This window comes from Anser cygnoides, chromosome 13, assembly GCF_040182565.1.
Source record: "Anser cygnoides isolate HZ-2024a breed goose chromosome 13, Taihu_goose_T2T_genome, whole genome shotgun sequence".
Taxonomy (NCBI): domain Eukaryota; kingdom Metazoa; phylum Chordata; class Aves; order Anseriformes; family Anatidae; genus Anser; species Anser cygnoides.
The window spans coordinates 3658275-3672952 of record NC_089885.1 but is presented as its reverse complement, the minus strand read 5'-3'; the positions used below and the strand labels follow the sequence as shown (position 1 = coordinate 3672952).

Sequence of the window (14678 nt, the reverse complement as noted above, 5' to 3'; positions counted from 1 at the left end):
CAGCAAATTCAAAACTGATTAAAAAATCTCTTCTGCCAGCACGGAGTCTTTGAAAATACTACCGCGAGAGACCACTGATGTCCAGAATGTTAAATATAGATTAGAAACTGATGTGAATGAGACAATCAATAACTAAAACCCTAATTATCTCACGTTTATAATGGGAAAGCAAGAAAGAGAGAAATCAGAAGTGATTCCTGGCAGTGCTCACTGTTAGCATTCTGGCACCGTTTTCCATACACACAGATCTACCAAAATAGAAACGACCATTAAAACAGTTTTTTAAAAAAAGAGACTCACTTTCACTAATGATAATAACACTTCTCCCCACCCTGAAAAAATATCCCTTTATTTGTCAAGTCAGGAAAAGAGGTCATGACAGTTTTCATAAAATTTGGAAACTTTTCAGCCAGCTCTAACACCAATGACAAATGACAGCTGAGAGACTTGCAGCCATGCATAAGGAGGGAGAGGGAGCTCTGCACTCGGAGGCATTCTTGCTTTCCTGTATTTCATTTCTGTATTATTTCTATTTTACGAGTTTAGAAAAGAATTTACACACACGGATGTCCAGGCCTGAAGTTATGCCTGTTTTCAGGCAGCTTATGCCTCTGTCTCTCCTGTCTGCCTGTCCAGTTCTTTATTATTAATTCCAGTCTGAGTTAGTTTGTGAAAAAGCTCCAGCTATAGTCTCTGATGAGGGAAAAAAATGTATTTGTATGTGAAAAATACGACATTCATCTTCCTTTTCCCCACTTGGTTTCCTTTTCCAATCATCCCTATTTATTTTACATGAAGAAAAACCAAAGAATGGGTGTGAAAGCACAAAAGGGGAAGAAGCAGGTCAGGCTGGCTCCAGTCTCCTACTGGAATTGCTTCTCAGCTCTTTCCTGCTCAAACAAGCATCTTACAATTAAAGTTGCAGCTCACAGAATTACCATCACTTATTTGCCAGATTTTCTTAAGTCTCTGCTAGATTTTTTTTTTTTTTGGCAGCATCCAACTTAGAGAAGTGTGAATTTTCAAGAAGTTTTATATCATAAAGACAAAAGACTGTAAAGCTGAGAGCCAAAAATTACTCATCCTTTGATCAGGGTGGTTTACTAAGTGTTAGACAGAGTCAATAAAGGTTTTCTTCCAAAAAAAATGTGAATCTTTTTTTAGACTAGAAACCCAACAAAGAAAATTATATTAAGGTCAAAATATCTTGCCCTGGTTTTGGTTCTTGACATGTGTATACCAAAATAGTCAAGTTTGCTGCAGTTCCCTCAGTCCTAGGGATGTTATCTCCGAGTACCCCGGACACATCTATCCTGCACAAACGTATACATAAATGGGTATCAGATGCATCACAGGCATTCTCAGCAGCACTTTGTGTTCCCAGCAAAGAATTGGAGTGGGTCACTCGGGTCAGTGCTTGTGGCTGGCTGTGTGCCATTGGACAAGGTGAGCTCAGGGTGACTTGAGCCACTCCTTCATACGGTGGGAGCTGCTGGTGGGAAGCTGGGCACCACTGACCTGCAGAAGCTCATCATTAAGGAAGCCAACCACATACAGCTGATTCGGGCACATTTCCTAGTGCAAAATCTAGCCTTTTCTGAGGCAATGTGTTGTGAAACAGAAGACAGGCGTTGCCTGCCATGTAGGTACTCCAAGCAGCATCCTCTCTAGCAGAACGGGTACCCAGGGCTGTACGATGCCTCCAGGGCAGCTACACGCTGCCTAGTTCTTCATGGGCTGTTGGAGTAGGTGCTCCCCATAGCAGTGAGATTCTACCATCTCTGCTCTCCTAATGGGTAGAAGACGTTCATCAAGGGTGGTTAGACCCCAGTGTTAACAAAGCACAAGAGAATAGCAAACCAGGAACACATTTACAGGGTTTGGGGCCCGCATTTCCAAACGGGGGTCTGAGCTTGTGCAGATTCAGTCACCTGGCAGAAACCTCAGAGCACCAATTCTCTAAAAATGAATCTTTCCCTAGTATCTCAATTAGACACCCGGGGAATAAATAAATTTCAGCACTAATATTCAACTTCCTATTTTCACTAGTAGCAGCTTTTGCAGGGATAATTTAATTCTTCTGTTTCATCTAGCATTGAGGCTTGTAAACTCCTTTGAGGATCCCTACCAGGAATTCATCAACATGAAGGATATGTACTGGGAAGATCATAATCAAGTCAATCAAGGGGAGAAATTCAAAAGCTTTGCCACTAAAGGAATCAAACATAAAAGCCTCCCTGGGGGGAAGAGGTTTATGTACCATGCCTGGCCTATGTTAAGAAAATTAAAACTCGTTTCACAACATAAAAGAGCCAAAGTGTCAAGTCACTAAAACCAGTTTCCAGTACAGATGCCCTTTTCCGGACTCGTTTATGAGGGAAATACAGATTTATAATACATTTTAAAAAACACAACTGACAAAAACATAACTAAGGGATATATACATGGAAGACAGCACAGAACATAAATTAAACAACGACAATTTAACCATAATTTAGCAGTCGTCCATGTTGCTGTAACTAAGGATACTTCTGTTTACATACACGGCAAACTTCTTGCTTTTTTCAAAGGAAATGTTTGCAGAACAGATACCTAAGGAAGCTGACCTAACATAAAGAGTTGAGGTTTGATCTTATTATTTCCCAGAGTCTATTCAGATGGAAGGATGAAAGTGAATCCAGACTATTGCCAGGGTATGCGTGTCAGGGAATAGAAAATGTACTTGAGTTTACTGCTTTGTTGTTCTGCTGGAATAGGCAACTCTCCCCTTCCTTCCACATCCCCTGGTTCAGTAATTTTGTTTTGAAAGCCAGCATTTGTAAGATGAAATACATTTTAAATAAATCATTCAGAGCAGGATGGAAGGAAATCAGTTTTCTGAAGAATTTATCACAAATGTAACATCCAGAACAGGATAAAAATGAATTGTTACAGGGTACATGTCAAACACCAAGGTATTATTTTTCTTGCATGCCAAAATGATGATCTACTAGCTCCTTCCCAAAACTGTCTTTCCTTTTTGAAACTGGCATATAAAGAGGATACAATCGTAATGAATTACAAAATTTAGCTGAATGGAGAAACAGTGCTCTTTACACTTGAGGAAGTAAGATGATCTCTAACTTTACGCTAGCAGTGTTCAGGGAAACGCAACTACATAACTGGGTAAACATTTTGTTGCCTCCAAGAAGAGCCATAAAGAATCCGGTGGAGATTTTGCAAAGCTGCCTCAGGGGATGGATGTCTAATCCCCATTAAAATTAACAGAGATTGACTCCTCAAACCCAGTCAATGGCTTTGAAGAATCAACTCTGTGGGGGTAATATGTAGTATCAAAGGGTAGGGATGAGTTGTGTGGTTAACTGTATCACATGGGACTTAGTTGTTTGTTTGCTTGTTTCTTTGAATAAAAAGAAAACGGAGGGGGAGGAAGACAACAGCAACAGAGAATTATGACAATAATAATAATAAGGATTGAACTAAATACCCAGACAGATTTTTTCCAGGGGACTCTGAGGAAGGTTTTACAATGGTAACTGGAATTCCCTGATAGACGTCAACACTCAGATCTTTCTGGCATGATGATACAATTTAGCAAGTCATTATTGGCTGGATCAAAGTTATTTATTTCTAAGTTTGCCAATTTTCTCATTTTGTTTTCTTAAGGTTAAAGAGAGGCTTTTAGATATTCAGTAAGAAAGAGTAAATGAATTAAAATGTCATCGATGTAAGTTGCCAAATAACAGACCTCTTAAGGCTGAAATTTCTGGGGAACATTAATAATGCTGAATATGTTGAAACAAATTCCACTTGCTAGACTTAACAAGCATTTTTAGTCAAAGGCTTGCCCTTTCCTTAAATTATTACAAATGTTAATGAACTGCTATCCTTATTAAGTATTGGTATTATCCAACAAAACTTAGACGCAGCAAATCGATAAAAATCAATAAAAGGAAATTATTTAATGCCAAACAAGAATCTCTAGAACTCACAGACACAGGAGATAGTTGAGGAAGAGCTTAACTGACTTCACTGAAATATTAAACAATTATACAACTAAAAATACCCATTATTCCTTAAGACTGGTTCAACAGTACATCTGTAGGAATTTGTTATCATTTCTTTAGGTGGGATTCCCAGGAATACATCCAGCATGGGCAAGACTTCCACTTCCTCAGTCTTACCTAAGAGAAACAACTTTTCCCATATCTGCCTGTAACAGAGGTGCTTTTAGCCTCCTGACGACGACGGCCCTCGGTCCCCCTGTGCAGGTGGGGGAACGGAGGCTCCGGGAGCTATGGGACGATCCGCCCAAGGCCAGTGGCAGAGTCAAGAAGCAGCCCGTGCTCCCCACGTGCCAGCAGGGGCCCGCTCCACAGCCCCCAGCAGGCACGTGTGCATCCAAACCACCGCCCTGTGCCCTGCTGCCCAGGCACAGCCATCCGAAGAAAGGTGCTTCAGTAGTGCAGGCACTCCCTCAGCCCCGCTGCCTTGCCTTACCCTTCTAAAACCACGTGCTCTTCTGCCTTTTACAGGAAAAAGCCTCTTCCCTAGAAAAGGCCCATACAATGAAAGGCAAACGGGACTGTTTTGGGAATCAGTGAGATTGGTTAGGCACCAAGAATTTTCCCTTTACCCTCTTTCAGCATTTGGAGGTGTTGCTTGTTGCAGCGCAGAACAACACGGGCAAGTTGAAGTGAGAGCTCTGTCGGTTTTAAGTTTCCCTTTCATTTACACAGCCCCTGCCTGCTCAGGCAGCCCACACGTAGAAGCATTTCCCTCAGCCTTTCTCCTGACCTCTGGCTTTAGGCTTTTATTTGTACAAAGCAAACTGAGAGTGAGTCTGTACTTAGGTGCCAAATTGGGGCAGAAGTCGCCACAAAAACATGAATAATGCTCGACATTACCAGAAGTAAATTAAGTCCAACTAAACAAGCCGTGCAAACAGGGTAAACTCACACTGTAAGGTGGACTTTCACACAGAAGGCAGCTATAAACTGAGTGTGGCCTGGAAATCAATCAGCCCCCTGCCTCTGCCTAATGAGACCCTTTTCTTTATTGCATTTTTATAGACTTATAAACCCGACATAGGATGGATTATATGGGCCGCCTGTCTGCCCTGTCCATCTGTCGCTGTGCTGCTGGTGCTCATGCCAGTGGGCTGGGACAGTCAGTAGCAGGGGATGGAGCTTGGGGGAGTATAGAGCTGATTCAGAGACTTTTAAAAAATTAACAGAACACCACCATGTATATGACCTCCTCCTCACCAAAACACCGAATTCCAGCACCGCTGCTTTGTAAAAGGGCCTGTAAAGTCAAAGTGAGTCAATAGGAAAACTTGTCCACAAATGCAGCACAAAACTTGAACGGCCTTTGTGTCGGTACTCATGTGAATGTCAGTCCTAATTTATGTTAAAAAGCCAGGCAATTTCTCAGAAATCTAAATGGAACATAATTAGTTAAAAAAACAAGTTATGTCTATTTGGGTAGGATTATTTCAAAGTTCTAGGATAATGACTTCACTTAACATGCATTAAACAAAAGACATTTTTGGAGCTATTCCCGTACAATCAAAGCTTTCCTGTTCACGTAACTCATTTTTGTGATTCTTTATTTTGTCAGTGTTGCTGTAAACAATGTGCTGCCCATGGCAGGGCGGGGAGACAAGAGATTGTTTAAGGAAAAATAGTCATCCCTCCACAGAATTTGGTAGTTACATTTACCAGCTGCATAAGCATTCTGATAAACTGCCAAAAAGGGTCACCATAAAGCAACACTCCTTTAAAGTTTTAATCCCAATTAAAGAAAATTATCTGGACTCTCTCCAGAAACATTTGGGGGGGGGGGGAGAAAGGGGCAAAAGCTTCCGCAGAAGATCAAATGTTGTTGATTATAAATTCATTACCAGCATAGCTGCTAACTTCAGTAAATTAACAAGGAACTTTTATTACATCCAATCAAGCTCTTGTTAAAGATAACAAGTTCTTTTCATTCCTTGTATTTGTATAACAGTCACTTTTCTGGAACTCATCAAAGCTTGTTGTGAATCCATGCCAAAGTACCACTCTCTCTTTTAACAGCTTTAAAAAAATAATGAAACCTTATGATCACAGTGAAAAAGCACTGATTATGTTAAAATATTCTGAGATAAAAGATTTGGAATTATAGAGAAAGCTGCTGTAGCATCAGCTAAGAGAGTGATATTCCACAGCAGAAATATCCTAAACTGATGAGTTTTTCACGCCTGTTTTTTATTGCTTTGTTTGTACAGAATAAGCTTAGCTAAACATCCTCTTTATGAAATCTGATAATGTAACAAAGATCCATTATGGTTTCACTTTGGAGCAGGCTTTCACTCAAATATTAATTGCTAAAAGCTATTTTACATAATCTGTTTAACCATATGATTATGTTAGGAGTCTTTCTTTATCAAATAATCACAAGTGGGAGGGAAGAATGCTTTGCTTTGAAGCTCCTCACTAATAATACATTTTATAGCAAGTTACATATTTTCTGAAATATACATCAAAAGCATGTATCTTGGGATAGGTTACTGAACTGAGATCACTTTCTTACATGCCATGATCCAAACGCATATTTTTCATCCGTTTCATTTGTCTGCTGTCCAAGTTTAGTAGCAATGAAAGAAACCTTTCTAGAAAACATGGAAGAAAGTTCCAATACCCACTGAAGTCAACGTCTAGACTTGATTAGTCTAATATGTGATATTTTGGTAGAAAACTTTATATTATCCCTACAAAAAAATATGATAAAAGCATACACAAATGATGAGATTCATCTCTTTAAAAAAAGCAATGCAGAACAGTTTTTCTCAGGCCCACCTAAAAGGAAATAAGAAACCTAATGCAGAATATATTCCTTTTAGGCCTTTAGGTCAAATAAAATAATACCTTTCTATATACAGTAAGAATCTTCCATTTTATATATATACGTTTTGTGGGTTTTTTTTTGGCATAATCAGTAGCTTATTGCTTATTTCTGAGATTCTTTGAAGCATTTTGTTCTAACAAGCTATTTAAGTCGGAGTTTTTACTCAAAGTGCACTCACTTCTTTTGTTTATTTCTTTTCTGTGTCTGTTGGCCAGAATGAAATGCTCATGCACAGAGAGCTGAACATGAGGATGGCCATTTCTTCTCCTCCCAGTAGGATACAAGTTGTATCTGGGCAGCCTTCCATTGTCTGTTGTCCCGGCATAGAAGTGTTTGAAAATCCTCTGCAGAGGCACAGTCCAAAAGTCAAGAGGTGAAGCTGAGAGAGCAGCCACCTGCAGCCTTTTTATATCTGCATAATATCAAGTATGTTCAACTTAAAATGTTCTTGGACAGCTCTAGCATCCTGTAATTATCGTGTAATGCATCCCTCCTCCCTGAAGCAGTCTAAGGTTCATTGGCTCCGGTTAGATAAAAACGGTCATTGTTAATAAGACTAACATTATGTAACATGCTGATAGGAGGCCTACGGAGCAGCACTGTGCTTCGGAGCATAGGCACTGATGTGGCTCAGGAGACCCACGGCTGAAAAGGAAAGACAAAGGAGCTAGAAAGAAGTTGCCTGTAAAAGATGAGGGACTGATGATGGAAAAGGAATCATAGAAGACAAGTGGATTGCGTTCAACAAAAGTTCCTCTGAAAGGACCACAAATTCGACCAGTGTACCAGAAATCGGCACAAATTAGCTATGACTCTTCTTTAATTTATGTTTAAATAAATCTTCTATCACCTAAGTTTGAGGTTACGTGGTCTACAACACCAAAAACGTCACTGTCAGCTTTCCTTTTAAAAGCGAAGACTTGCTATAGCAGCAGTAAAGGCTGATGGGCATGCTCCTTCAATTGAAGCCTGTTGCATTTGTTAAAACAAGCAAAATGTCAGAGAAGTAATACTGCCACAGTTTGCACGTAAATAGTACATTGAAGGTTTTTCTCGCAGCAACAGGCAGAAGGAACCACTAGCAAAAACTATGCAACTCCCCAAACTAAATACAATATGAAGATTTGCTTTTTGTTTTAAATACTTAAAATGTAACAGACAATGAACAGAAAATATGAATTAATTAGTTATGTGATGAGATAGGTAACAACACCCATACATATACTTCCACCTCTGAACCACAGATTTTTGGCTGACACAAGATACATAAGCATTCTAAACCTCGTACAAGTCAGAAGCAACAATCTCTCCTACTGGTATTTATCATGTTCAAATTTTGACTGAATTTTGAACTTCTAAATCTGAAAAATGACCTTATTAGTTATGGGAAAAAGTTTCACTCTGGTACTTACAGCAATTCCACATTATTAAATGTAAGCTAAAGCCCCCATGTTGTTTTTCTTCTCCTTTATTGTTTGCTTTGTTTTTATACTTGCCTTTCATCCCATTAAATTCATTGGTCAAATTAGTCACTCTTATCTGTTTTAAGAATCATTTCATAATTAACCAAATGGAAAAAAAAAAATCAGGTTGTTTCCAATTCCCTAAAACTCAAATCTTATCCACCCACTCCAACATCTGCAGATGGTAAGCACAGTGTGTCTCCTCATTAATATCAATAAAGCTAGCTGTTAATATCTACATACAATAATCTTTTGATCTATACTGAAACTATTTGTATGGCCTAGTTCTGTGCTCTTTGCTGAGGCCAAACTAACTTTCAAATCAAAGAGAGCTTTGCTCAGTTGAAGCCTACATGGAAAGAGCTCTTCTATTGCTCTTGGCAGTAAGCACACTGGAGGAATCCCAGTAAGAAGCAGCATTGTGTTATGGGGATATATGCCTTTGTATTCAGCTGCTGCAATAGGTGTCCCAGCTCTCTGAGTCAGCCCTGTTTCAGTAAAGCAACTACTGGTAGCAATAGATGAAGAGGTTTTTGGTGGAGCCAACAAAAATACATTTTGGTAGGAACTGGTTAAGTTCTCTTAGAGTTTGAGTCTCTCCTGCCATTTCAGAAGGGACGTAATAAAGCAGCTGTAGAGTGTGAGCGATACTAAGGACTGTCGGTCTCAAGCATTTAAAAAATAAATCAACTTCTCCTTCCCTAAAGAATGAGCCAAATCAAAATACAACCCTTTCTAATCAACCTTGAGCTTTTTTTATCAGGTTTTAAGTCTTTGAGGTTTGTGTTTCTGAGGTTTTCTTAAAACAAGGGGCTCAAGAACAGATTTTGAAAATTCAGATGCTTGCAGAATCAAACTACTCTAGCAACTGAAGCTTTAAGAAAAAATACAAAAAAAAATAATAAAATTATTAGCATTAACCATTATAATTCTGTATGTTCTAGATTCTACAGATTTAGAGTTACCTTCCATGCCAGTTGAAGGGCAAAGGAAGGAACAAAAATGGTAAGAAAGAAAATCTGTTTTCTGAAAATGGAAGATCTTTTTGTAACATTTATCACTCAGTTGTGTGCATTTCATACATCCGAAGGTTTCATTTTGTACTTACAAAGCCCTGACTACAAGGCCACACACATTAATTCTGCTTTGCATGAGTTATTTTTCTGATAAATAGGCATAGGAAGGTGATTGCTGTTGGTTTAGCTGCCTTAGAGACCTAGCTCCCCCCAGGAATGTTCTTTTGAGGAATGTTGCTAAAACCACTCCAGACAAAAGAGATACAAGAAAATTTGGTTTTCTATGACAAAAGAGTGGTGAATGCATTCATACAGTGAAGGCTGAGCACACTGTATTTCATAAGTTGACAGCTATTCCCAGAACATGCAATGAAAATGCAGCTGTTCACTAGGAAAAAAATAACTTTTCTTGCATAAGTAAGGTGTGCCATGATGAAATGAAAGTGTGGTTTTGGGACAAAACCCAGTCTGTGACTAAATACTGGACAAGAGATTTCCTGTACAATTTGATAATCTGCAACCAAGAGGCAAGACTTGAAGCAAAAACAACAATAAGCTTTTGAAAATGGATAACAGAATTTGGAGAAAGTCATCAAAATGACTTTCAATAGTCAAAAAAATCAACACCAGCAACTCTTAGATTGAATTTAGTTCATTAAAGCATCAGAAATTTCTACGAACTTTTCTTCAAAAACAAATACCAACCCCAAAAGATAATGCAGTGTCAAGAGCAACCATTTATTCAATGTTAAGAATTTCAAAAGGAAGAGTTCAGGGGCAGATTCTACCTTTTAGGCAGACTCTTATTGCTGCAGCAGGTCACAAGTCTCCAAAGCCCCTAGTTATACTTGCTCCTAGTTTAAACTCATTTTTAGTTATCGCAATATGAGAATATGCAAATCCAGAGTGTCTATACTGTGTGGGTGCTGAGCTGGTTGTTAAGTAAAATGTAAGAAAATGAAACTGCTTGCTGCTATACTTTTTAGTAATCTTCTTATTCATTCACTTACTTATTCCTCCAAGGTAGCATTTGGACCCGGGAGAGAGGCAGCTCTGTGTTTTCAGACTGACATTAGCAAACTCTCAATGGCTGCAGTCCAGCGGAAATTTCCCAAAACCTGCTGGTCATGCAGGATTCCCCATCCATGGGACATAAATTGTTGCTCTAAGGCCTGTGGATTTCTCCACAAGCAAGCCCTTTCCAGTCTGGGATCCTTCACTGAGGTGGCAGATGTGTGTTTGGGGATCTTCCTCAAAATTTGTTTTTGCTCTGTAACTGAAATATGCATCTCTAAAAAATTCTGGATTGGAGTTGCATTCTACTTAGAGGAAAGGAAGATTGTTTTCCCTTTTTCAGTTTCACAAGGAACAACAGCTGGAAGTGTACTTACTGAACAGACTAAGACTCACAAATAAAATTACAAGAGGTATGTTCTAGTTACCACAGTAAAATGGGACATAACTTGGCCATTAGGAGAAAAGGCCTGCTTGTTCATTTAAAGTAGAGAAAGGCCTTATCCAAAGATTTTACCAAAGGAATTAAAGCAATGTGATCCCTCAAGTGTGGTTTTAATTGCACAGCCACCAATGGAATAAAGGTGATTCTTACCTCTGGGGGATAATCTCCCTTTATTCCAGTGACTGTGTCTAAGGTGTGACTAAGCATTACTCTGTAATTTTAACAAAAAATAACTCAGACCAGTCTATCCATACCTCTAATACATTATGTGCATTCCTGCTTTCAGTTCATTCCCTGCCAAGCGTCAATACCTAGAACAACCACTTACATTTTTATTATATATAAAACATGCTTATTCAGACATTATCTCCTCAGAACCTAGCTTGCCAGGATATCTGAAGTGTATAAATACAGGTTTTTTTTCCTAAGATAGAGGCAACATTATGAGTTATTAAAGCGAATAGAAAAAAACTACATTTGATTATTAGTTTTTTCATTATTATACTCTAATGTGCATTGTATTTACCACCAGACCCAGGGAGTATATAAGAAAATGTGTGCTCTTCATTTCAGAAGGCATGCTTATCTAATTCAATTCCAACTAAAAACAGATAACAGAAAATGTCAATTGAAGAAATAAATAAAAAATATTGGCTAATGTGAGGAAAGCAGACTATTTATGAGAACTGATCAGCCACCTGTTTTTATCCACAAGAGGAATTTCTCAGTGCCTCCGTTTTTGCCTCCACTGTCATGAGTTTTCCTGCCCAAGCCTGGCAGGTAGTTGAAAGGCTGGTTATCTTCTCTCTTCCATTGATTTCTAACTGAAATTTCTAACTGAAATCCACCCTGCTTGTGATATTTAATATTCCTACAGCAATTGGTGAAAAAGCAGGATTTTACAGGACTAAAAATGCAAGTGACAGTTAAAAAGCACATGAGGATCCTCTTCTGAATCACTGTCCAGAAGAGCCTACTTTTCTCCCTCAACTATATTACTTCTATCAATCTCTTCTTAGAGAGAATAGCCTAGAAACCCTGTCCCTAAGGAAACTTTTAGTGAGTTAATTCCTCTTTTTTACAAATTCTAACCCAGGAAACAGACATATGTCATCTCCTAGACAGTAACTCTACTCTTACATGCATTTGAAGAATCAGAAGAATCTGCTCTTGAAGAAATATAGTGGATTCTAGGCACAATCAAACATACACTTAGACACGGAGGCACACAAAGGTACACGTAAGGCATATACCTGAGGTGAAACCAAATACAAAATATCCTCTAGTAAAGGTGTCTTGCTGCTAACAAAACAGGAACATAATGCCCGTCCAAAATGACTAACCTGCCTGCCAGTGCCTGTAGTCCTTTGACTCTGCTACACCTCAGGACATTGGTACATGGCTGCAAACCTTGGCCAATGGCTCTCAGGGACCTATGGCCAAAGAATAATTTATAGGACTGTACTTATCTTACATGCTGCAAGATCTGTAACATACCCTGCACTTGCAGTCTGAAAGTATATGGGAAGCATCAACTCTGAAGCTCTGAAGCATGCTGCAGACCAGCTTCACGGCTTATTTCTTTCATCAAATCTTGACAAAAGAGTGCCCAGGTTCCCTTCTGAGCTTCTTATGCCATGGCATAAGCAAGAGGGATTACAATAACACAAATCAAAAGCTTTTCCATTTAACACATTTAAAAAACCGTCATCTGAAAATCCACAAAGCATGCCTACATCCCCCAGGACCACTACTATTTTGAATCCGGGACCAATGTGGTAAGTTTCTGAAGGGAGGGTGTCAAGAGGATGGAGCCAGACTCTTCTCAGTGGTGCCCAGCAACAGGACAAGGATGCCTGGATGCCATCCTGGGTAACATGCTCTAGGGGACCCTGCTTGAGCAGGGCGTTGGATTAGAGGATCTCCAGAGGTCCCTTCCAACCTCAACCAGTCTGTGATTCTGAGGTAAGACTTTTTAATTTTATTAAAAAGAATCCCTCTAGGTTCCCCTTAAAGCTGCCATGTAGCCATTGCCAACAGGGCTAATGTTCTAGAATGTGCAACATCTAAAACAATGTTCTTAAATTCATGTTTAGAGAGACAAGAACGTTTCATATCCTCTCTTACATTCTGTGGTTATCACTGCTCACAGATTACAGTCAGACCCACTTGTAGGCACCAAACCAAAAATGTACTGAATTCAGAAATTGCCAGCCACCTGCACCATACATTGACTTCAGTTTGTTTTGCAGGCACTCGTTTCAAACAGAAGCTTCCAAAAGATGTCTCCATATGGGCTTCAGTACCAACTGCTGTCATCGGAAAGCCTTCACTTTGGAGTGCTCTTTAAAAGATGAATGTAGAAGAGGCATGGTCCTTCCTCCTTTGAAGTGAATGGATTCTTTGAGGAAATGGGAGTATTAACTGTGATACAGCTACCCTTTTTTTTTTTTTCAAATTCTTTCACAAAGAGATCACTGCTTTTGGGACCCACAGGCCCACATATTATTCACAGACCACACACTGGGAGGAGATGCATTGACCTCAGGTCTGTTACATCATAATTAGCATTACTCCACCCAGGATCTGAATCGTTCGTTTGGATGAAGTTTCAGAAGTTATCAAGAGCAGCCTGCATAATAAGCCATAAACTTGGCCTGATGCAGTTTTGAAAGTCTAAACAGTGCTCAAAGAGTCAAAGAGAGGCCAAATTTTCCTTGTTAGTTGTTGGGTTTTGGTGTTTGTTGGTTGGGTTTTTTTTGTTTGTTTTGTTTTTTAAATTTATATTACAGATTCCCTATTTTATTGCTCAGTCCCAAGGAAATGAGACAAAATATGTATCTATATTCATTTATCTCATCTGTCATTTAGAGGAACCATACAAAAATGCCTTCTGGAGACATGGCCTCCTCAATTCTGTACACTGGACGTGAGGCTCTGCCTCACATAAGCAAGAGTACAGTCTCTGTTGCCAGACTCGCAGGGCTCTCCCACTTGTTTTGTACAGCTGAAGCAACATAAAGCAAGTGAGAAAGGACGCAGTGGATCCCTTGAGTGGATGGTTGACAGAGTAAGCCCTTTTACACAACAAATGACTGTCCTCCCCAGGAGAGACTTGTCAGAGGTTGCAATCACCTATATGGATTGAGAGCAGACATAATAATGTAAAAACTCTTTGATCAGTAGAAAGGACTGCAGCCCAGTCTTCAGTGTGTGCTATACTAGACTAAAAGCCAAAGTCCTATTAAGATTGAGGGAACAGAAAAAGACCTGTCTTCCTTGTTCTTCCCTCTTTGGTTGGACTAAGCATAAACCCAACAAGCCTGAGAACTGTGCTTTTGGTTTTTCATTTCTCAAGCTACTTGCACACACAGCCTTTCATGTGTCCACAGGACAAAGGGCAGAAGTAACGGAGAGGGTTAACGGCTTCACTACCGTAGACTGGTGTTAAAGCCAGGGCAGATGTGGGCTTTAATTAGAAAGCAGCTGCGCGTACATAAACCACAGCAATCTTAATCTAGAGAGTGACGGTGTGAATACAGAGCTCTTGCAAAAGCAGATACCTTTAATCTGCATTTGTCCGTGTTTTTAGGGAGAAAGAGCTTCAGCAAAATTTTATCCAAGAGTGCACAGGAGAAGGGAGGGAAACGTATATCTATGTCTAAAAATTAGAGAAGGGCACTAAGAATGTAAACAGAAAAGAATAAAAATAACCACACAAAGATCAAGTTACTCAGCACCAAAACAGAACGGCAAAGTTTTCCATTACCTTTCACAGAATTGAGCTTTCTCACTCTGAGCAAGGCTCCAGCTGTTATTTTGGCTGTCCCTTGGGCATTGATTATGCTC

General features: G+C 39.4%; 1 protein-coding gene across 1 annotated transcript in view; it reads left to right on the top strand.

Moving 5' to 3' along the window:
- The window catches only part of CHRDL1 (chordin like 1), a 59961-nt gene extending 52831 nt beyond the window's left edge, over positions 1-7130 (top strand). Inside the window, exon 12 of the mRNA XM_048070631.2 lies at positions 7107-7130. Within this exon, the coding sequence (XP_047926588.2) occupies positions 7107-7111 (5 nt within the window). The 3' untranslated portion in view covers positions 7112-7130. The remainder of the gene's footprint in view (positions 1-7106) is intronic.
- Positions 7131-14678: the final 7548 nt, after the last annotated feature.